General features: G+C 49.1%; 3 protein-coding genes across 5 annotated transcripts; 1 reads left to right on the forward strand and 2 right to left on the reverse strand.

Annotated features, from left to right (window-relative positions):
* Positions 1–3: 3 nt before the first annotated feature.
* Positions 4–3054, forward strand: DND1 (DND microRNA-mediated repression inhibitor 1). The gene is given in 5 exon segments (XM_004280266.4): positions 4–368; positions 472–589; positions 976–1437; positions 2117–2503; positions 2506–3054. Coding segments are annotated over 5 exon segments (1059 nt in total). The 5' UTR covers positions 4–344; the 3' UTR covers positions 2574–3054.
* On the reverse strand, positions 2880–8395 carry WDR55 (WD repeat domain 55). 3 transcript variants are annotated; one of them, XM_033406631.2, is made up of 7 exons: positions 8105–8395; positions 4593–4693; positions 4412–4499; positions 4129–4341; positions 3933–4032; positions 3674–3843; positions 2880–3593 (listed from the first exon to the last, which is right to left on the reverse strand). In XM_033406631.2, exons 1-7 carry the CDS (start codon positions 8293–8295, stop codon positions 3275–3277), a joined length of 1182 nt encoding a protein of 393 aa, XP_033262522.1. In that variant the 5' UTR covers positions 8296–8395; the 3' UTR covers positions 2880–3274. The 3 variants fall into 3 exon arrangements, with proteins under 3 accessions (XP_033262522.1, XP_004280315.1, XP_033262523.1); XM_004280267.3 differs by having other exon boundaries at positions 4129–4308; positions 8105–8393; XM_033406632.2 differs by lacking the exon at positions 8105–8395 and adding an exon at positions 5008–5041.
* Positions 8396–10142: 1747 nt separating this feature from the next.
* Positions 10143–22243, reverse strand: IK (IK cytokine). The gene is made up of 20 exons (XM_004280268.4): positions 22087–22243; positions 21471–21537; positions 20058–20150; positions 19266–19325; positions 18278–18445; positions 17984–18098; positions 17453–17523; positions 17314–17360; positions 16259–16422; positions 14092–14200; positions 13705–13744; positions 13330–13543; positions 13062–13080; positions 12515–12593; positions 12175–12255; positions 11866–11923; positions 10934–11022; positions 10623–10731; positions 10415–10449; positions 10143–10330 (listed from the first exon to the last, which is right to left on the reverse strand). Exons 1-20 carry the CDS (start codon positions 22100–22102, stop codon positions 10303–10305), a joined length of 1662 nt encoding a protein of 553 aa, XP_004280316.1. The 5' UTR covers positions 22103–22243; the 3' UTR covers positions 10143–10302.
* Between the last annotated feature and the right edge of the window lie 87 nt (positions 22244–22330).

The raw sequence follows: 22330 nt of genomic DNA on the forward strand, positions 1-22330 counted from the left end.
CCGCGGTGGAAAATGGGGAGAGACACTTACAGTAGCTCCCACGGGCTATTCCGCAGGGGAAGGGCGCCCCTGACGTTCTCGCCTCCAGCCTCCATCCTGCAGGTTTGCGAGCCGTGTTTTAGGAGGTGGGGCTGCCCGCAGACCCACCCACTAGGGTCTCTAGCTTTCACCTGAGGGTCTGAGGTTCCCGCGGCGCACGTGCGGCGGATACCCCCACCCCCTTGGTGGGCGGGGTCGTGCTCAGAGCCAATGAGAGCTTTGGGGGTGGAGGAGTAGGGAAGCTTCCAGAGGGGCAGATTGGGAGGAGTTTATAAAGGGGGTACGAGCGAGCCAGTGGGAGAGCAATGCAGTCCAAGCGGGAGTGTGAGGTAAGTGTTTGCCTATCAGGGGGTCGGTGAGCCCTGGACATAACAGGCGAGGTGGGGGTGGACGCGGCGATAAGGCATTCCAACCTGCCCTTTTCCCCCTCAGCTGTGGTGTGAGAGGGTGAATCCAGAGAACAAGGCGGCGCTGGAGGCGTGGGTCAGGGAGACGGGCATCCGCCTGGTGCAGGTGAACGGGCAGAGGAAGTATGGCGGGCCACCCCCAGGTACGGTAGTCCCAGCCCTACGCCTACGGGAGGGCTAAGGCAGCCTCGACGGCCACGAGCCGCCGCGTTCGGGGGAGGGAGGGGCCTACGCCGAGGCTCCACAGTCAGAAACTTATAACTACCCCGTTACCCGCCCCCCCAGCTGATGAAACTCATTGTCTGTGGCTTCCCACCCACCCGCCCCCTCGAGGAAAGGAGCCAGTCTTAAGGTGCCAGCCCCGTTGGTAGCTCAGTCACCCAGTTACGCCAACGACCCGGGGCGTACGGGTGTTGTAACCATTTCACAGACGTTTGCACACATACTCCCTCCTGCGCTCGGTTCCTGGACCTCGACCCCGGAACCGTCCGGGTGGTTGACGGTGCCCCTCCCCACCCCCTTCCCCCAGGATGGGTGGGCAGCCCGCCGCCGGCCGGGTCAGAAGTGTTTATCGGGCGGCTGCCCCAGGATGTGTACGAGCACCAGCTGATCCCACTGTTCCAGCGCGTGGGCCGCCTCTACGAGTTCCGCCTGATGATGACCTTCAGCGGCCTGAACCGCGGCTTCGCTTACGCCCGCTACAGCTCGCGACGCGGCGCCCAGGCCGCCATCGCCACGCTGCACAACCACCCGCTGCGGCCGTCCTGCCCGCTGCTCGTGTGCCGCAGCACCGAGAAGTGCGAGCTGAGTGTGGACGGCTTGCCGCCGGGCCTGAGCCGCCAAGCGCTGCTGCTCGCGCTGCAGCCGCTGGGGCCCGGCCTGCAGGAGGCGCTGCTGTTGCCCAGCCCTGGGCCGGCGCCCGCGCAGATCGCACTGCTCAAGTTCAGCTCGCACCGCGCCGCGGCCATGGCCAAAAAGGCCCTGGTGGAAGGTAGGGGTGGAGACTGCGGGGGGCCGCTGGTTGGGGCGAAACGCGTTCTACCCGGCACTTTACTTCAACACGTCAGCGTAGATCAGCATAGCGGGTTAAAGTCGCGAGACCTTAGGGTCAAACACACTTGAGTTTGAGACAGACTATCTGACCTCACGTTTTTAAATTTCCACCGGTGCTACCAGCTACCACTCACCTAAACTTCACACTTCACATGCACTATCTCCTGACTTAACCCTCAACATTGCAGTGAAACATAGAACATTGTCCCTCTTTAGATAGGAGACTGTTTTAAGAAAAATTTACTTGCCCAAGGCAATCCAACTGAGCCTACCTTTTATCCACTGGAGAACCTGCTTCCTGAAGCTGAGAATTAAGCAGCATTTAGCACATTCTGTAGTTTTTGGCAAGTATTCATGGTAAAGGTTAGCTATTCTGATGGTTATGAGGTAGACAAAGCCTGCAATCAGCCAGTACTCCAAGGAAACTTAGAAGGTAGCAGTTATTGCACTCCCTTTGTAAGTAAACACAAAGAAGCCTAGAGAAGTTATTTAACTTGCCTGGTGTCACACCAGGAAATCGGGAGGCTACAAATTAAACAGGCTTGTGTGACTCCAGAGGACTCCGGTGCTTGGGCCCAGGGCTTAGACCCCGCCCTGTCTCTGCCTTTTTCCTGCAGGGCAGTCACGCCTCTGTGGAGAACAGGTGGCCGTGGAGTGGCTTAAGCCAGACCTGAAGCAGCGACTCCGCCAGCAGCTCAAGTGTCCGTCTCTACAGTGCCTACAGCCAGAGGGCAGCCAAGTAGCCCTGGCCAGGGACAAGGGGCTGGAGTCCCAAGGGGCTCGGGCTGCCCTGCAGCTGCTATGCCAACGGATGAAGTTGGGCAGCCCACTGTTCCTCACCAAGTGTTTGGGCACAAGTTCTGGCTGGCACCGATTCTGGTACCAGGTGGTGATCCCTGGGCATCCAGTGCCCTTCAGTGGCCTCATTTGGGTTGTGCTGGCCCCCAGTGGGCAGGATGGGCATGAGGTGGCCAAGGATGCTGTGTCTGCAAGGCTGCTGGAGGCACTGAGTCTGGGGCCAGCCTCCAGCGGTCTGCTGCGGCTGAGGCAGGAGGTACCATGGTTCAGCAGTGACCTAATCCTCTCCCCAGGCAGCCTGAATGAGTAGGCAGAGCCTGTGTCAGTCCCTGGCCCAGCAGGCCTGGGCAGCTGCTATCTGATCCCAAGAAGGGGAGGAGCATGGGCCCTGCCCTAGGCCTGACACAGCCTCCCAGCTGAGGCAGGGCCCACAGCACCTCGGGGCAGCTCAAGTTTGGCTAAGTTGTGGTGAGGGAGCTTCCCTTCTCCCTCCCAGCCTGGGGTTTAACCTGACCCCAGGGTTGTTCTCTGACACACAGTCGCACACACACCCCTCTCTCCTCCCACAGCTTAGCATGAATCTTTGCTTCTTATTTTCTTGATTTGTCTTTGTTGATGTTTTTATTTGGGGGCTGGCTGAGCCAAAGGGTCAGAAATCTGCCTTTGCCCCAACCACTTGGCATTCTGGTTTTGGTGTATGCGTAGTTTTGAGTTTTTCTATGCTGGTTGTATTTATATTAAACCCCTGGTTGGTTTACACCTGTGTCTGTGCTGTCTTGCGCCAGCTGTGGGCTTGTCTTACAGTGGTGGAGTGAGCAGCTGCTACAGGGCAAGTACTTCCCCACATCAGTGTGCCGATCCTGAGCATCTTCTTGTGCACAATAGGATATTTTAAATTCCCAGCCTCTCTAGGGATCCAGCCCAGAAAACAAGACTCTTGTCCGCTGAGAACCCATCCTGAGATTCAGCTCATTCCCTCAGTCACTGTCATCCTCAGTCTCCTCCTCCTCCTGAGCTGTGGCGTCCTCTCCCTCCTCCCTCAGTCCTGCAAAGAAGTCATCCGTGCTCCAGGCCTTGCTGCTCAGCGCCCGTAGTGGCCCTCCCTTTTTCTTGCGCCGGCGGTAGTCATCCACCACCAAAGCCCGCAGCTGGGCCATGTCCCAAAACTTGAGGCGCTGGTCATGGCCACTGCTGGCCAGGAAGCGGCCACAGTGGGAGAGGGCTAGCTTCTCCACAGGTTCCCCGGCATGTTGGCCCACACTGCCCACCACTCGGTTTGGCAGGATGTTGACAGCCCTGTAGAGAAAGAAAAGTGTTGGTATGGGCCGGTTAGGTCTGCCCTTCCTATGACTGGAGGGCCATCCAGCTTTTCTCACCTGATGACTCCATCAGTGGAGCCGGTACACAGCAGACTCTCAGTGACTGGAACCATGCAGTCAATGGACTCAGCTCTCAGGGCAAAGCGGTCACTTGTGGCCCCAAAGCCATCCCAGTTGAAGAGGTAGATGGTACCTTCACTGGAGCCACAGGCCACCTTCTTCCCACACTGCAGGGAAACAGGGCAAACCATGTTTGTGGAGCCACATCAAACCAAGTCCCTATTGCACACCCCCATCCCGCCCCACCCAGCTGTACTTTCATAAGTGTGACAGAGGTCAGGTCTCCAGACTGAGGCTCGGAGAGCAACTCGAACCGGCGTCGTCTGATGTTGAAGACACCAAGGCAGCCATCTCCGCTGTAGAGAGAGCAAAGCAGCAGGCTTGGCTGGAGGTACCCACCAAGGGAAACATTTAACACAGGGAAGGGAGGGGATGCAGCTTTGAGGCTGTACCTGGCTGTCAGCAGCAGCTTCTTGGCTGGGTCCAGAGCCATGTCAGCAATGTACTCCTCATGCTGCCGCATATCCATTAAGGGGCCCTCCTTCCGCTGGTCCCAGAGGCGGATGCCACCTGTGTCATCCCCAGTTGCCAGAACATTCTCATCCACCAGCAGCAGGCTGTTGATGGGGGCACTAGAGACACAGATACAGAACTTCTTCGAGCACCTTTGTCCCAGTAGGGATGTACCAATCAATCCTTACCCTTTGGCTCAACACACAGTTGGCTTCCCCTTACCTGTGAGCCTTGGAAATGCGTCTTTGCAGTCGTCCCAGCTCCACATCTAGAAAATGGATGGCTTTGTCCTTGGACACAGTAACAAGTTCTGTGGGGAGGGAGGGGGAAATGCCCAGGTCATGGTGCTGTTCATTGCTCCCTTCCCACCACCACACTGCTGGCTGCCTTTCCTAATACTCACTCTGCCCATCTTCAGAGAAGACAACGGCTCGGCAGGACTTGAGGTGGTGACCTGAGGACCAGTGCTCCTTGGTTTCTCCCTCTTGGCAGGAGTAGGAAAAGCTGGGGAGAATGGAAGAAGAGTGAATGACTCCAGACCTCACCTGGGAGTATAGAGACCAACTAGCCAAACTTCCACCTACCTAGGAGTTCCTGCTTGTACACCTCCCAGCCCAAGGAGCTTACCATCCCATTTTCTTTTTTTTTAAATGTATAGGTATTTATATTATTATTTTCTTTAATATTTATTTATTTATTTTGTCTGTGCTGGGTCTTAGTTGCGGCACGCAGGATCTTCGTTGCGGCATGCATGCGGAATCTGGTTCCCCGACTAGGGACTGAACCTGGCCCCCTGCATTGGGAGCGTGCAGTCTTACCCACTGGACCACGAGGGAAGTCCTCCATTTTCCCATCTTCAATGAGCTTCAAATGTGAGGTCTTTTTTTCATTCAATGTACATTTTTGTGACCTCACCCCACCCCTCTTCATCATCTTTAAAAGCCATAACCTGGGGAAAGATTAGGTCTGAATCACTCTGGAGGTCCAAAAATAGTTGATGACAGAACAGCCCAGAAGCTGGAAATGTAAAGATGAGTAAGACAGGGATATTACACTCCAGGTCTACAGGAGCTAAAGAAAGCCACAATTAATTACGGCACATTGGGCTTCCCTGGTGGCGCAGTGGTTAAGGATCTGCCTGCCAATGCAGGGGACACGGGTTCGAGCCCTGGTCTGGGAAGATCCCACATGCTGCGGAACAACTAAGCCCGTGCACCACAGCTACTAAGCCTGCGAGCCACAACTACTGAAGCCCACGCGCCTAGAGCCCATGCTCCCAACAAGAAAAGCCACCGCAGTGAGAAGCCTGCACACCACAACGAAGAGTAGCCCCTGCTCGCCGCAACCAGAGAAAAGCCCGCGTGCAGCAACGATGACCCAACGCAGCCAAAAAAAAAAAAAAAATTACGGCACATTGTGAACACGTGTGGCGGAAGGATGACAAGGGAGGTAGAGCAGAGAGGCACCAGCCTGTAAGCTCAGCTTTGAGGCAAGTACCTGTCAGAGATTATCCCTAGTGTCTGCCTCAGCAGATCTTCAAAAAGGGCTGAATGAATAAGTGCTTACTTGCTAGTTGAGTTCCGGGCAGGCAGAACTGGGTCTACTTATTGTTTGTTCTGTCCCAGTGCCTAGCATGAAAAAGCTGCTTAATAAACACAGATTGAATGAATACTTTGGAAGGGAAGAGAGCCCTGGAAAGCTAACTAAGGTGATGACATGTGAGTTGGATCATGAAGAATAAGTAGTTCACCTGGCAGAGAACAAAGGGCAGATACTGGAGGCAGATGCTGATGTCTCTCCCACGAGGAATGAGGAGAGTTCAAGTGGGAAGAGAGAGGTATAGCTGAATCTAGTAAGATAGGCTGGACTAGGCTTGAGACAACCATGTAGGCCAGGCAGAAGTCTGAATTGAATTCTTTTGGAAAAAGGAACCTCTCTGGAATGGTCATGGGAGAAGTTTGAGGCCTCCAGAAGGCAGTGGCTGAAGGTAGAGAAGAGGAGACAAACAGAAGCCAGGGGTGTGTGTGAAGAAAAGTCCAGGGTGACTCCCAAGTGTCTGGCACTGTAAACATGGATAAAAGTAGTAAACCTCTCTGCAAGGTATGTATTATGGTTCCCATTTTCTTTTATCCTTCCTTCCCGCCTTGCCTTCCCTGCCTGTCTACCTGCCTTTCTCTCTCTCTCTCCCTCCCTCCCTCTCTTTTTTTTTAAATATAAATTTCTTTATTTTATTTATCTTTGGCTGCGTTGGGTCTTTGTTGCTGTGCGCGGCTTTCTCTAGCTGCGGCAAGCAGGGGCTATTCTTCGGTTCGGTGCGCGGGCTTCTCATTGCAGTGGCTTCTATTGTTGGGGAGCACGGGCTCTAGGCATGTGGGCTTCAGTAGTTGTGGCTCGCGGGCTCTAGAGCGCAGGCTCAGTAGTTGTGGCGCATGGGCTTAGTTGCTCCATGGCATGTGGGATCTTCCTGGGCCAGGGCTCGAACCCATGTCCCCTGCATTGGTAGGCAGACTCTTAACCACTGTGCCACCAGGGAAGCCCCCCTCTCCCTCTCCCTCTCTCTTTTTCTCTCTCTCTCCCTTTCTCCCTCCCTCCCTCCCTCCCTTCCTTCTTTCCTCCCTCCTTCTTTCCCTCCATACCTCCCTCCTTCCTCAGAGCCACAGGGCTTGCAGGATCTTAGTTCCTGGGGCCCTGGCAGTGAAAGCGTGGAGTCCTAACCATGGGACCACCAGAGAATTCTCTACTGTTCCCATTTTCAAAGATGAAAATCAGAAATTAACTTGCCCAAGGCCATTGCAGCTAATGAGGGGTTTGGGGTTTAAATTCATTAAGTAAATCTGATAGCACAACTCTCCTGGTTAAGGCCTTCAATGGCTTTTCACTGCTTCTACCCTACATCTTTTATTCAAAATCAAACGTGTATTGAGCACTAACCCTGGGCTAGAAGCAGGAGATAAAATGGAGAACTAAAGAGACTACAGATTACACTCCAGAACATTGTTTTTCAGACTCTAGTCATGACCCATTACTGAGCTGCAATCAGCATTTTCTGTGTGTGCCCGCAATAACAACAGAATAAAATAAACCAGAAAATATTAGAGTGCATCACACATAATATAAAAGCTATTTTTACCGTGGGGCGAGGTCAAAAAAGTTTAAAAAACATTTTTTTAGTGGAGGAGACAGTGTTCAAATAATTATGCAAACGGATGTATGATTACACACCATTATGTAGTTTATGAGGAAAAGGTATCTGGTGCCAAGGCAGCATTTAACAGGTAATCTAATTTAGTCTGAGGCATGTTTGAAGAGTGAAGAGATGCTGGGGACTCTGGGACAATAGGTGCAAGTGAGGGAAATTCCAGGAAGAAGGAATAACATGTGCAAAGGAGCTGAGGCTTCAAGGTACATTAAAAAGGTAACGATGAATAAGCACAGAAAACAGAAAATAAAGTGAGCAAGGGCCAGATGGTCAAAGCCCTGAAAGCCGGATTAAGGAATCTCAATTTAATTCTAAAAGCAAAGGTAAACTATTGAAGGGTTTTAATCAAGGAAGTGAGGTGGTTGGATTTGTGTTTTTGAAAGATCAATTAAAATGGGCAAGAAGCGAAAGCAGGGGGCCCAGTTGGTTCTGTTTCAGGATCAATACAATATTTCGGTGGGAAATAACAGTGTCCTGAACGCCTGCCTGTCCGGGCTCCGTCACGACTTTCCAGCCACTTTGTCTCTCAGTTCTTTCAATAGATTTGTGTGGTAACTTGCTTAAAGGCGAATGTTATTAAACGAATTGGACAAGACTGAGTCTTGTAAACTTAGTCTCCCTGTAACCTTCTCTCCTCATCCCAGCTCCATCGCTGCAGAGCTTCCAGACCGAGCAGCCCCACACCCACCACGCCCCCATCTCTGCCCCGCACTTACACGAACACGTCCCCGTCCACGTCCCCAGCCGCCAGGAGATCGCGGGCCGGATGGAACGCCAGTCCACTGGCCGGAGCGTCCAGCACGATATCTTCCGGAGTGTCCCGGATCCGGGCTGGGGCTTCCGTGGACTCGGGGTCCTCCTCGTCTCTCCCATCCTCTGCGGGCCTCTCCTCACATGTGCGGTCCATGAACCAGAGGATCCGAGCCGCGCAGCAATTGGTAGGTAAACCCAAGAACCAGTCACTCGGCGGGAGGAGTGGCCCAGGGCACCGCTTCCGGGGTAGGGGGCCAGGCAGGAAGTGGCGTCAAGGCGTTCTCCGTAACCCGGAAAAGGCGGGGCCTGACTCAGCTGGTGGGAGGCACCGACCCGAGGAGCCCGGCCTCCTAATCCAGCTACTTCCCAGTGTTGCAGCGGAGGAGGTTCCTGTGTCAGATAGACGGCGCATCCATCAGTCCCCTCCTTGGTCACTTCACGTAAAGTCGAGAACTGCGTTTAAGTTCTTTCCCCTTTTCCTGAGCGGTGCTGACAGTTTGGTACTGTCTCCCGCAATCAGTAAAGGATGACTGCCTGCCTGCCTGCCTTCGGGAGAGAAGAGCGGGACGCCAGTCGTTCATGGTTTGGTGAAAGACCAAGACAAGCGACAGCCAGTTTGGTCAGTAAGCGACAAAAGCCCACGCCGCGAGAATTTGACCTGCGGGGGTCGTAGACAGCAGGCAGTACGCGCACACACTTATTAAGCTGCAGCCCTCCATGCTGAACATCCTCGTGGCCAAAGCAACAGCGCCCCACCCGTTCCTACCGTTTGGCTACAGACCCTCAGCGGGACTGGGCCAGCTGTGCTCAGAGCTGGCAAGGAGTTGCTGAAAAGGAAAAATGGGCACAACAGTTGACGTTCTGGACATCCCGGTTACCAAAGGTTCCGCAAAGATGAGAGCACTGTGTATGGTGGGGCAGATAAGGAGGAGCACGTGCTCCTGTCTGGATCTTGGTTACTTCCACAAGGCTTGGTGGTTCTTGCAGAAACTTATTTTAAACTGGCAGTCAACCCCCAGAAGGTCTCGATCTTAATGACCCTCTAGGTACCTTCATCTGAGCCAGGTGGGTCTCTGTGACCTTTTTCCTAATTGTGACTGCTGCCTACAGCCATGACATCAGGGTGTCACTTACTGTCTGAAATTAGCCATTCTAGGTGCTATTGCAGACAGTGCCCAATTTCAGCCTCCTAGGCGCCGTGCATAAAGCTGGCTTCCTCAAAAAGCTCTTGCCCTGTCAAGGTGAAAGTAACCAAAGGCAATGGCTAAAGTAGCCATCTAGCTCTTCTTGGATCTTGTAAGCCCACAGGTCTTAGCTCAGGGCAGGCAGTGGCAGCTATGGATCCAGCCAGAAAGAACTGGTGACCTTTGCTGATGAGTACCAGACCAAAGTGCTGGCAATGAGCCAAGAGGAAAAGGGTGGGGATGGAGTGATTTGGAGGCCAGCGATCCCACCCTGGGCCTTGGCAAACTTTCAGTGTGTTGAAGGGCACTAAACTCTTCTGGTCTAGGACAGGGATTCTCCAAGGCACTTCCCCTTCAACCAGGTAAGCAGTGATTTGTGCTTGGAATTACTAAAGATCCCAGAAGGGCATAAATTTGTGAAGGGTTTTTGTTCCCAGGAGTGTTTCTCATCAGGTGCCTTTACCTAGAGCCCAGTCCTGCACAACCTTGGGATCAGACTGGCAGCCCACTGGGCTGACCCTAATTCCCAGGGAACCTCTGCCCTAAGACTAGGTCCCCGGATGGGCCCAGATGAGTCTGATATTTAAGACCAATCATCCTTAAGTTTCTCTATCCACCTCTTGCCTGACAGTGAGGGTCATTCTTCCCTCCTCCATTGGGCACCCTGGCTAGTATATGTCCTGCTTAGGAACCTAGAGCCACAGCTCAGGAAAGGACTGAGCTGACTTTCTCCATGTGATTTTTATACAATCACATGTATATGGAATTAGTAGCCCTCTTGGTGCATCTGGGCCCTCAACATAGAGAAGATAAGAGAGCAGGTTAACCAGTTTTAATGGAACCAAAAGATTATACAATGAAATTTTATATACAGTCACAAAAAAAAAAAACATCGTGCAACTTTTTTTGGAATTGTAGAAAGCGAGCAGTGGAGAGCACATCCTTGTGGAGATTATTCTTGGGGTTGGAACCAGAGATTAGTATTTTGGTCTTTTCACTTCAACCCTGCAATAGAAAGAGAAATGAGCATAAGATCAATACACTAAGCAGTTCTCACCAGTCTCACAGAGGAAGAATGCTGCTGCTCACCCATCGGCTTCCATCTTCTTCCTCTTCTCAATGATCTGCAAAAAGAAGTTATAGTTGATGGTTATGCTGCCAGTCTAAGCTCACCTGAGACCCAAGGCTGACCTCTCTCCTACTTCCATGGCTCTCTGACCCACTGCCTGTTCCTGAATCTGTGGGCCAGTATCTCCTCCCAGCTGAAGCTCTCCCACCCAGAACCAGTCCCACTTACCGCACTAATCTTTTTCCATTGGCGATCAAGCTCTGCTTTGTCATTGGTTTCCTTAAAGCGCCTGGTTTTACGCCCTTCAGACATCTTGATGCCATACTGAAATGCAGCCCTGAGGGAAAAAAAGGGCAGTTGAGGGAAGAAGGCATCCGAGGTTGAATAGCAGTAGCTAGGTGTTCCCAGGAGACCCGATGAGCAGAGAACCGATTTCAGAATGTTTCAGCCAGACTACACCCTCTAATCTGCTGTGGGCTAGTCCACCCCCACCACCATCCCTCTCCTCACTCTTAGCTGTATTTAGTACCAAGACTCACTTGGGCAAAGCCTCCTTGTTGTTCATATACTCGCTGTATTCCTCCTGGGTATCAAAGTCCCAGCGGCCTAAAGGGCCTTTCTTGTTACCCTGTTGCAGGACAGAATGGGGGGCAGGGAAGGAAAAGATGTCAGTGGAAATGAGATTTTAGCCCTTGATTAAAGCCAGGCTCTCCCATAATCCCAGGTTTTATCATTCATAAATCCTACCCTAATAAACAATAATAAATGTTAACTGTGTACTTACTATGTGCCAGGCATCATTCTGAACACTAAACATGTATCTTATTTAATTCTCTCAAAAACTCTATTAAGAGAGAACTATAATTCTCTCCATTTTTCTAATGAGGAAACTGAGGAAAAAGCAGTAAAATAAGTTGGCTTGGTCACAAAACCAATACCTGGCAGAGCCAGGGTTAAGCAAGGCTCCAGGATAGAATTAAACCATGCTATTAAGCATTACAGTACAGAGAAAACAAGGAAAAATATATGACACTTCTTCACCCTTAATGGTGTTAGTGTTTGTTGGTGTTTTTGTTCGTTTGTTTTTGTTTTAAGGCTTAGAGGAAAATGTCAATCCTGGCTAGAATAAAACTCAGTTTGTTTGTTTGTTTTCCAGTTATTTTCTAAAAACTGAAATTCCTTCTTCCCTTTCTACATGTGCACTAAAGGCCTGCTTACTCCCTAGGATGGAAATCAAAGCCTGGCACTTTACAGAAAATAAAAAGTAATATATTTATGGCCCTATCTCATTTTTTGACTTTGTACAGATGCTTTAAAACAGTCAAGCTGCCCAGGACCCCACAATGCTGCTGTTCCTGTTGCTGCAGCTGAAGGAAGATGAGGCCCAGGAAATGAAACAGATCATTTGGGAGGAGGGAAGGGGATATGCGCTAAAGAGTAACTGTCCCCACCCATCCTTCCAGCTCCACACCTGGTCCATTTTGCTATAATCCACCTCCTCGTCACTGTCCACCGCCATGTCATCCATCCTAAAGAGAAGCAACAGTTAAAGAGATGGTGCAGACCCAGACTCCTTGGTTCATGCAGAAACCTACCACTAAGAGGCTATATGCCTAGGAACAACCACCCCTCCTAGGCCTCCCACTCAGAGCCTAACAGAATACTTTACCCAGTAAGAAGTACCCCTGGATCCCAACAAATCAAATTTACACCTCACTCCCCCCCCCACCTTGTTCTGCAATCATCCCAGCCTCCTTCTTTGTAACAGAGTCTCACGTACGTGGCTGGGTAGCACTCAGCATAGCTATTGGACATGCCAAAGAAATCTCCCAGCTGCTTCTTGTCTTCTGGCTTCTTCAGCATATGTTATGTTAAAGAAAATAATTCTCCCAATAGCAGAAAAACTTCAAGCAGGAAGGGCCAAGGGCTAGAAGCCCCAACATGAAAACTCTAAGGAGAGGGCTGTGAACATGAATGAGTCCTCTGAGAAAGGGGAAAGTCATGACTTCATCCTTGTCAAAATTCAGCACAAAAGGGAAAGAGCAAGATGGGGGCGGGGAGGTTGTGGGGAAGCAGGGAGGCAGGTGGAGTTGGAATGAACATGCTGAAATAAAGGATATGATTCAGTGCCTTCCCAGCCAGCAGATCCAGCAAACTTTTCATTGATCGACTTGATCAGCTCCTTGGCGGATCCGGGTCCTGGGCGAAAGAGAACTCTGTTCAGACTTTGAAATAAGGAGCTTACAACCTCTTCCCCACAACACACTTCCCACCTGTGCCTTTCATAACAACATTTTTTAAGCAACAGAACCCTTTAGCTAACAAAGTTTTAATCAAATTCCAATTCAAAATGAGCTACTCTGCTTGAGATGCGCTAGTGTGCCCAGAATACTGTCCACTCAACCTGCCCCATGCCTTCAGAACCCCACAGCTGGGAGAATTATATCAAACAGAGCAAATATGCCCTGCCCTTGCCCAGGAAGACAGACAGAACTCCAGACTCATCTTCTGTCTATTCCATAAAGCAAGACACAGATCTTCCGAGAACCCAGAACTAGGAAGTCCCCCAGTGCCCCCCTTGGCAACTCTGAGTTCTGGGTCAGACTCTCAGCACAGAGGAAAGCAGCACTGCCAGAGCCAATGCAAGATGCCATGGCTAAAACTCACCTTTGTCAACATCCATGGGCTGGAAAGAAAACAGAAACTGAAGTGAGTGTCACCAGGAGGGATGCCCACTCATCTCTCCCTCAAGTTTGAATCAATTCCCTACCCTACCCCCTGCCCCCATTTCCAGGATGGTTCCTACCCTGGATTAACTGACCCAGTTGCTGCTGTGAAACCATGAGCCACCTACATAACAGAGGGGTTCTGTACCTGGTTGGGCAGCCACAGAGATGGGCAGCTCCGCCACCTAGTGCCCGGGACTACATCTCACCTCATCGTCCACTTTTGGCTTCTCAAAGTAGCTGTGCCTCTTCTTCTCTTCTTCTCTCTCTCGGTCCCGCTCCCGCTCTCGATCGCGTTCTCGCTCTCTGTCACGGTCTCTGTCTCTCTCCCGATCACGCTCCCGTTCCCGGTATCTCTCCCGCTCCTTGTCTCGAGGTGTCTTGGTTGTGGAGGGCACATAATCCCCAATGTCTTCAAATATACTAGGAAAACAGAGATCCCTAGCTGACAAGGTCACACAAACTTCCATTTCCCCCGGCCATTTCTCCAGATTCTCACACCAAGGCCTCCCCCAAATGCCAAAGACAGGAAACCCAGAGGCCCTTCCTCCCTCAGATCAGGGGTCAAGGGCTACGATACATACTTCATGTCAGCCTCAGGGGGTTTCTTCTCTTCCATTTTCCCTGTAACATAAAGAGAGGAGTGAGGAAGACACTCCTGAGTTATTTCCCACTCAGCCTCACCATGCTTTTCAGTTCTCAATGCCCTTTTAAACATCTTCTGTTTAAAAGATGGGACAACAAAAGCTACCCCATACTCCCCCTCCTCAAGCCTCAAAACTGACCACTGCTTCCTGGGTGGGTCAAGCAGACAGAACCTGGATGTAACCATCCCTTGCTAATGCTCCACTGCTCCCATTTTTCTCTGGTCCCCAGGAGCCTCCCAATGTTCTGGAAGCTCCAGGAGACCTTGGTTCCATCTCAGATGCCCCTCCAGGGGTAAGGTTTCTCTCCCTAACTCTCCAGATTACCTTTATCTTTCTTTTTGAGCTTCTTGTTGCGGGTACCCTGCCTCAGGTAGGAAAGGATCTGGGTGAGCTTGCTGATGACAATGTCATTTGTGGTCAGTGTGGTCTGGGCCTGAAAACCCCCAAGGAGCAAGAATGTTATCCCACTGAGCAGGACTCTCTTCATTTACTCATTCATTTACTTAACAAATTAAAGGATAAGTGAGAATTAAGTAGGTGAAGACAGGGAAAGGAGGTGTTGTAAAAGGATATTCCAGACAGATGAAACAGCATACAACGGCCTGGGTCATAAGTAAATCTAGTACATTCAAGAAAGCCAGGATGACTGGAAAATAAACTGGGAAGCATGGTAGAAAGAGGCTGGAGAGGCCAGGAGTTACAGAGCCTCACAAGCCATGATACAGACTTTGGCCTTGGGATTCCCTGGTGGCGCAGTGGTTAATAATCTGCCTGCACGGGTTTGAGCCCTGGTCAGGGAAGATCCCACACGCCAGGGAGCAACAAAGCCCGTGCACCGCAACTACTGAGCTTGCGCTCTGGAGCCCGCAAGCCACAACTACTGAAGCCCGCGCGCCTACAGCCCGTGCTCCGCAACAAGAGAAGCCACTGCAACGCGAAGCCCGGGCACCACAATGAAGAGGGGCCCCCGCTCACCGCAACTAGAGAAAGCCTGCACACAGCAACAAAGACCCAATGCAGCCAAATATAAATTAATTAATTAAAAAAAAAAAAGATTTTGGTCTTTATCCTAACACTAAAAAACCATCAAGGGGCTTCCCTGGTAGTCCAGTGGTTAAGAATCCACCTTCCAATGCAGGGAACACGGGTTCTATCCCTGGTTGGAGAAGTAAGATCCCACATGCTATGGAACAACTAAGCCCCTGCACCACAACTACTGAGCACGTGAACCACAACTATAGAGCCCGTGTACTGCAACAAAGATCCTGCAAAACTAAGACCCGATGCAGCCAAAAATAAAATAAATAAATAAATATTTTTTAAAAATAAAGAAACCATCAAATCTTCTAAACCGGGGGCAGGGCACATATGGGAAATCTCTGTACCTTCCTCTCAATTTTGCTGTGAACTTTTTTTAAAAATTAATTAATTTATTTATTTCTGGCTACACTGGGTCTTTGTTGCTGTGCGCGGGCTTTCTCTAGTTGCAGCGAGCGGGGGCTACTCTTCATTGCGGTGCGCGGGCTTCTCATTGCAGTGGCTTCTCTTATTGCGGAGCATGGGCTCTAGGCGCGCAGGCTTCAGTAGTTGTGGCTCGTGGGGTCGAGAGCGCAGGCTCAGTAGTTGTGGCACACGGGCTTAGCTGCTCCGCGGTATGTGGGATCTTCCTGGACCAGGGCTCGAACCCATGTCCCCTGCATTGGCAGGCAGATTCTTAACCACTGCACCACCAGGGAAGCTCTGCTGTGAACTTTAAACTGCTCTAAAAAATTATCTTAAAAAAAAAAAAATGACAGTAGTGAAGGCAGAAAAAAAAAAAACCTTCTAAACCATGATGAGAAAAAGTCATGCTGTTAAATGATCACTCTGGCCATGTGTAAAAATGATAATGGAAAAGGGGACGGAAAGATGTGGGGAGTGGTAACGGCTAAAGAGTACAGGGTTTCTTTTTGGAATGATGAAAATGTTTTAAAATTGATTCTGATGCCGGTTGTACAATTCTATGAAAATACTAAAAGCCACTGAATTGTACACTTTAAAGGGGTGAACTGTTTGCTATGTGACTTACATCTCAACAATACTAAAAATAAATAGAATATTGGAAGGGAACCACAGTGGAATTGGGGAAACCAACTAGGAGCCCCTTTTAATAGTTCCAACAAGAGATGATGACTTTTTTTTTTGGCCATGCTGCACAGGATGTGGGATCTTATTTCCCCAACCAGGAATCGAACCCATGCTCCCTGCATTGGAAGTACAGAGTCTTAACCACTGGATCACTAGGGAAGTCCCAAGAGATGATGGCTTAGACTGGAATGTTATTGTGTTGTTGGTGGAGACAGAAAAAAGTGAATGGATTCAACTGAGATTTAGGAGGTTAAAAGGTGGGCAGGACTTGGTTAAATGTGGTAGATGAGGCTCAGGGCAGAAGTGAAGCTGATTCCCAGGTTTGAGGCTCACATAGCAGGCTCTCGGGACTTGGGTCACTCACCTCCATGGTGGGGCAATCAGCTTTGCTGCGGATGAGAGTAGTGGGGATGTCAGTGTCAGCATACTCATCATCCAGGTCTACCACATAGGCCATGCGGCCTGGAAGAAACAGCTCATTCCGCTCATATGCTTTGCTCTTGAAGAGCATGCGGTAAACATTTCGGCCTACAAAAAAGAGAAAGAGCAGCAAGTAGCCAGTGAGAAACTTCTACAATAACAGCTACTGTTTACTAAGTGGTTACTGTGTGCCAGCCACCATGCCAAGTGTTATGCTTGCTTTGCTTCATTCAGTCTTCACAACAGCCCTGTGAGGTGGTCATTATTATCTCCTTTTAGCTGATAAGAATACTAAGGCTGAGAAGTAAGGGTTTTACTACCACTTAAGTCATATGACTATTGCAAGTCCTATAGCTACTAAGCGACAGAACAAAGAATGGGACCCCGGCCGTTTAACTCCAAAGCCTGAGCTCTTATCCACCCTTCCTACATTGCCTTCTCAAGGGCACTATGTGCCTAGCATTGTATTAGGCCCTGTGAGGAAGAAGGATGAAGTTTAAGGTAATACTGATGAAGATGGGAAAAAATAGCTCTACTATATGCTCAGTGTGATAGGCATGTTGCCATGTATTATTTCTCTTCGTCCCAGTAATCCCATGAGGTGAACGTTAACCCCATTTTTGCAAGTGGACAAACAGAAGCTGAGAAGTTAAGTTGGTTGCACCCAAAATCGCATGCTTAGTGTGATTTCATTACAGGATTCAAATGCAGGTTTCTGAATTCTGAGTTTTTAATCATCAACCATGCTACCTCCCATATGGATAAGCCCAAATCTGAAAGAGCTTCCAACCTAACTGAGGGAACATTAGTAATATATATGAAATAACTAAGTCTACATCTGAGTTCTATTAGAGTATTTTGTGCGAAGTAGCTGGTTTGGGGACAAAAAAGAGATAAAAGTAGATTGAGGGAAAGGGGAAGCATATTCCATCCAGAGCACTAAATTCCTTACAATTCCCCTGGAATGCAGAGCCACTAGTGTAGAAATTCTGTACTCACCCAAACGTGTTTTAAATTCTATTTTATTTTCAGGATCCTCATCTTTCCTGAAAAGACAAAAAGAACATTTTTGCTAAATGTGTTCCTACTTTTGGCCCCTCCTTTCTAAACTCTCAAGCTCTCCCTGATGTTTATTTACTTGGTTTCCTTCTGGGGCTTTTCCATCAGTTCTTCCTCCTCTTTCTCTTTGCTGGCAATTTCAGCTCGTACCTAACAGGAAAGCAAGTAAGGTTTAGACATTTATTCACTTTACATATCCTTACTGAACACCATTATACCACACTGTGCCAGGAACTAAGAACTCAATACTGAACAAAACAATATAGTCCTTGCCTAATGGAGCTTATAAAAAGAGAGACAGACAAATTAAACGATTAAACAACAAAGTGTGATAACTGCTGTAAGTAAAACAGAAGAGCTATGCAAGGGTGCAGGTAGTGGGAGGTGAGGAGTGGGGAGACTTAACAATACACAGGTGATCAGGGAAGGTTTGTTTACCCAAGAAGATAAAACTGAGGCTGAGACTTGAAGGATGAATAGCAATTAGTCCTACAGAGGGGACACCGTTAGTTCTTCTACATGGTCTGAACTAACAGCAGTCTCCCTCCTCACCCCAAAAGGTGAGCATTCAGCATGCTAGTATTACTCTCCATCTACCAACAAAGCTCACCTTCTGAAGCAGAGCAAAATCCAAGCCTTTCACCAAATGGGTGTGTTCCATGTCACCACCCAAAAATTTGGACTCCTGGATCAACTGTCTTCTCTTCTCTGCAGCTGATTTGTCCCTGTAGAATGAAAGAGGCCACATAAGAACCATCCTTTGTGGGTGGCAAGTGCCTCTTGAAATGGCTTGGCATGGGGAAATGGCTTTACAGAGCAAGGAAAATGTGAGGAAGAATTCATACTGCCATTGTATGACTTTGCAATTCTGAGGGAACCATGCCCTGGCCCACTCGGTACTCACGCCTCAGCAGTGGGGCCCACAGCCCTGTAGTTAGCTGTGGTGCTGATCAGCTCAGTTTCCTCATAATCTTTGTTCACTCCATCCCGCCGTTCCTTGGCACGGTCCCGGTACTTCTCTGCTAGTTCTCTTTCTCTCTCAATTTCTTGTTGGCGAAGTTTGGCATAATAACTGTGACCAGGGAAAGGCAAATGTGTAAGGCTCAGCAGAACTGTTCCTGCCTGTTTCCCTATACCTTCACCCAACTCTCTATGCTGAAAGCTCATATATATCCTCATAGAACTGCTGGCCACCTCTTGATATTCCTCAAAAGCAGAACTACAGCATCTCCCAGCTCACAGATACACTGTTCTAATGCCACCATAGTATACTCCATCTGTCACTTCAGAATCCTTTGATGTCACCTAACTCTACATCACCGAGTCTCTACAAGTATGAGACTTTACCATACGGCAACCAGGAAGTCTGAGTTTTTATCACGTTCCAAATATCACCTGAAAATATATCATTCCTTGCCAGTCCTCCTCAAGAAAAGAGAAAAAAGCGAAGTACCAGGTCTAGGAAGCTTAGTATCATATAAATAATAGCAATGACAATGATAACTGACAGCAGCCAAAATTAACTGGGTGGTTACTATATGCCAGGCACTGGTACTAAGTGTTTACATGGACTATCACAGTTGATCCTCGTGACAACCTGATAACAGTTATTATCACTATCTTGATTCCACCCATGAAAATACTGAGGATTAGAGAGGTTAAACAAAATGCCCACGGCATCCAGCTAGAAACTGGTAAAGATGAGATTAAAACACAAGCTGACTCCAAAGCCCTAAACAGCCATTCTAAATATCATTCCTCTCCACTATGAAAGCAGAGACTCTCAAGACAAGAAAGGAAAACCTCAGTCTCTTGCCTCATAACTAGCCCCTACTCCTTTTCCCCGAACAGTATCCACCATAAAACCCAACACTCTTCCATCCTTCCTTTACCTTTTCTTTTTTCTCCTTCGTGCAGCTGGATCTTCATCCTCATTGTACTCCCTTGGCATCCTAGAAAAGAAAGAAATTCACTGATTGCGAAATATTGCCACAGCCCCAGAAACCCCAAGAAGTGGCTTTGAGGACTGAAGAAAGGCTTAGAATACTGAACACAGCAATAGCTGACCAGTTTCAATCAGGCAGAGATCCATGTCAATATTTGTAGGTGAGTGGTTCTCAAGCTTTAGAAAGCATCACAACCACCTGAAGGACTATTAAAATTACATATTCCCAAATATCTGCCCTAGAATTTGAGTCCGTGGGGCTAGAATGGACCCAGAAATCTACTTATTTAAGCACCAGCAGCAACTCTAGTACAAATGGTCCATGGAACATACTCTGAGAAAACATGAGATCCCCATGGGACTTCCCTGGTAGTCCAGTGGCTAAGACTCCATGCTCCCAATGCAGGGGGCCCAGGTTCAATCCCTGGTCAAGGAACTAGATCCCACATGCCGCAACTAAGAGTTCACACGCCACAACTAAAAATTCTGCATGCAGCAACTAAAAGATCCCGTGTGCCACAACTAAGACTCGGCACAGCCAAATAAATAAGTAAATATTTTTTTAAAAATGAGATCCATACAGCATCCCAGTCTTTCCTGGAGCTTCAATCTCAAAAGGCAGGGAATCAGAACCATGGACCTCAAAAGAGAACTAGCTTTCCAGTTCCTAAGATAACTAGTTCAATAAATTTTCCATAGGAAGGAGATGGGAAACAGATTGGATCACCCCAGAACTTACTCATGGTGACGTGACTTAGAGGGTGGTGCAGAAGCAGGTGCAGCCCTTGGGGTCATGAGAAGTTTCCTGAAGTCTTCATTGGTGAGTTTTGATCTAGAGGGCGAAAATTTTAAAAATTAGTACCCAATAAGAATTGGAAAAGGAATATGTAAAAAATATGGTTCACTTTACTAGAAATCAGAGAAAAACAAATTAAAACAAAGAACATGCCACTTTTAATGCATCAGACTGTTAACAATTAAAAAGTTTGATAAATTGGACTTCTCTGGTGGCACAGTGGTTAAGAATCCACCTGCCAAAAAAAAAAGGTTTTCCCTGGTGGCGCAGTGGTTGAGAGTCCGCCTGCCAATGCAGGGGACACGGGTTCGTGCCCCGGTCCGAGAAGATCCCACATGCCGCGGAGCAACTAAGCCTGTGTGCCACAACTACTGAGCCTATGCTCTACAGCCCGCGAGCCACAACTACTGAAGCCCGCGTACCTAGAGCCCGTCCTCCGCAACAAGAGAAGCCACCGCAATGAGAATCCTGCACACTGCAACAAAGAGTAGCCACTGCTCGCGGCTACTAAAAAAAAAAGTTTTATAAATCAAGAATGAGTGAGAGGATGGGACTTCCCTGGTGGCACAGTGCTTAAGAATCCGCCTGCCAACGCAGGGGACACTGGTTCGAGCCCTGGTCCGGGAAGATCCCACGTGCCACTGAGCAACTAAGGCCGTGCGCCACAACTACTGAGCCTGCGAGCCACAACTACTGACCCCGCGTGCCTAGAGCCCGTGCTCCGCAACAAGAGAAGCCACCACAATGAGAAGCCCACGCACTGCAACGAAGAGGAGCCCCCGCTTGCTGCAACTAGAGAAAGCCCTTGTGCAGCAACAAAGACCCAATGCAGCCAAAAATAAATAAATTACTAAAAAAAAACCCAACACAGGTGGCAAAGTTGATATATAGACAATATATCACCGATTAATTTTAATATTTTAATTCACAAAGCAATGATGTATTTTACTCAGATATGTATGTGTGTACACAAATGCATTTAAAAAGAGTAGGACAAAAAGATAAGTGTAAAAAAGGTAATGGTGGTTACCTCTAAGAAAGGGGATGGAATTGGGGATGTTATCAAAGACAACATTACCCTTATTCTGATGTTTTAATTTCCTACAAGAATTAATTCCTATATAACGTGTAATTAAACATCAATTTTAAAAACTAGCACTCTCCCTGCCATAATTTCCCCTCTAATACTCTTATGCAGTTGGCCTGATCCAGTTAAAAGTTCACAAAGATAAAGAGCAAGCGGTATGATTTTTTGGTCATCCTTGCTGACAAGACATTCAGAATTCTTTCACCACCACCACCACCACTTTACTCATTACCCAGCTCATTCCCATGGTTCTACATCAAAACACTCACTGGTGGAAGGAGTGAGGATCGTCCACATCATGGCCATCTGGGGCCAAAGGGTTGGAGAACGGCTCGCCTAAGAAAAGGAATTGATGTTAATTTAATCAATCTCTTTAGAGTCAGGTCTTGTGCAAAGGTTGGGGATCTACAGACGTCTTTTCCTGTAGTTGAGTTGCTCACAATCTAGTGAGGAAGAAAGGCAAGAACATCGACACTGACAATACAGGGTAACAAGTGCTGAAGTAGGAAAATTCAAGGAGCTATGGGAGCTCAGAGGAGGGGGCGCCTAAACCAGCGCTGGAGGATCAGCAAAAACTTCTTGAAGATGACACCTAAGATACTACACGAAAGATAAATTTACGGAACCAAAAATTAAGTGACGGGGTCTGGGGGTGGTTCACAGATAAATCTCATCTGTCGTGGGTTGGGGCAAGGACAAGATTGAGGGACAGTCTGGAGCTGCCCGGCCTCGCTCGGGGCCCAACTGCTTCGCCAGGCTACAAGCGCCACATCCCGGCCCGCCTCCACCCTCGCGCACACAGCCGGCTTAAATTCTGAGGCCAAAATAACGCGCCAAGTGTCCCGAGTCCCGCGGGGAAGAAAGGGCAGATGACCCGAGCCTTACTATCTCGCTCCGGCATTTCGTCCGCGGTATTTCAACCCAGCAACGACCGAGGACCCTACAACAACACGGCAACGACAGGCGACTGCCCACAATGCACCTCGAGTCCACCCACAGTGCCTTTCGTGCCCCAGCTTTTCCGCCGCAACAGAGGGCGGAGAAATCCGAGTAAGAGTTGACCTGCAATGCTTTTATGGCATTGGCTAAACTTGGCCCCGCCCCTTACGCCAGCCAACCTATCCAGGGG

The sequence above is a fragment of the Orcinus orca genome, chromosome 3 (assembly GCF_937001465.1).
Source record: "Orcinus orca chromosome 3, mOrcOrc1.1, whole genome shotgun sequence".
Taxonomy (NCBI): Eukaryota; Metazoa; Chordata; class Mammalia; order Artiodactyla; family Delphinidae; genus Orcinus; species Orcinus orca.

Excerpts from the sequence above, each read along its gene's own strand:
- WDR55 (XM_033406631.2), bottom strand. The coding sequence starts at position 8,295 with ATGGACCGCACATGTGAGGAGAGGCCCGCAGAGGATGGGAGAGACGAG. Across the intron at positions 4,342-4,411 it reads CGCATTTCCAAGGCTCACAG|GTGCTCGAAGAAGTTCTGTA; the intron begins GTAAGGGGAAGC and ends ACTGGGACAAAG. Across the intron at positions 3,594-3,673 it reads TCCACTGATGGAGTCATCAG|GGCTGTCAACATCCTGCCAA; the intron begins GTGAGAAAAGCT and ends CTTTCTCTACAG.
- IK (XM_004280268.4), bottom strand. Across the intron at positions 13,745-14,091 it reads GCTCAAAAAGAAAGATAAAG|GGAAAATGGAAGAGAAGAAA; the intron begins GTAATCTGGAGA and ends TTTATGTTACAG. Across the intron at positions 12,256-12,514 it reads GGCTGGGAAGGCACTGAATC|GCTGAAGAAGCCAGAAGACA; the intron begins ATATCCTTTATT and ends AACATAACATAT.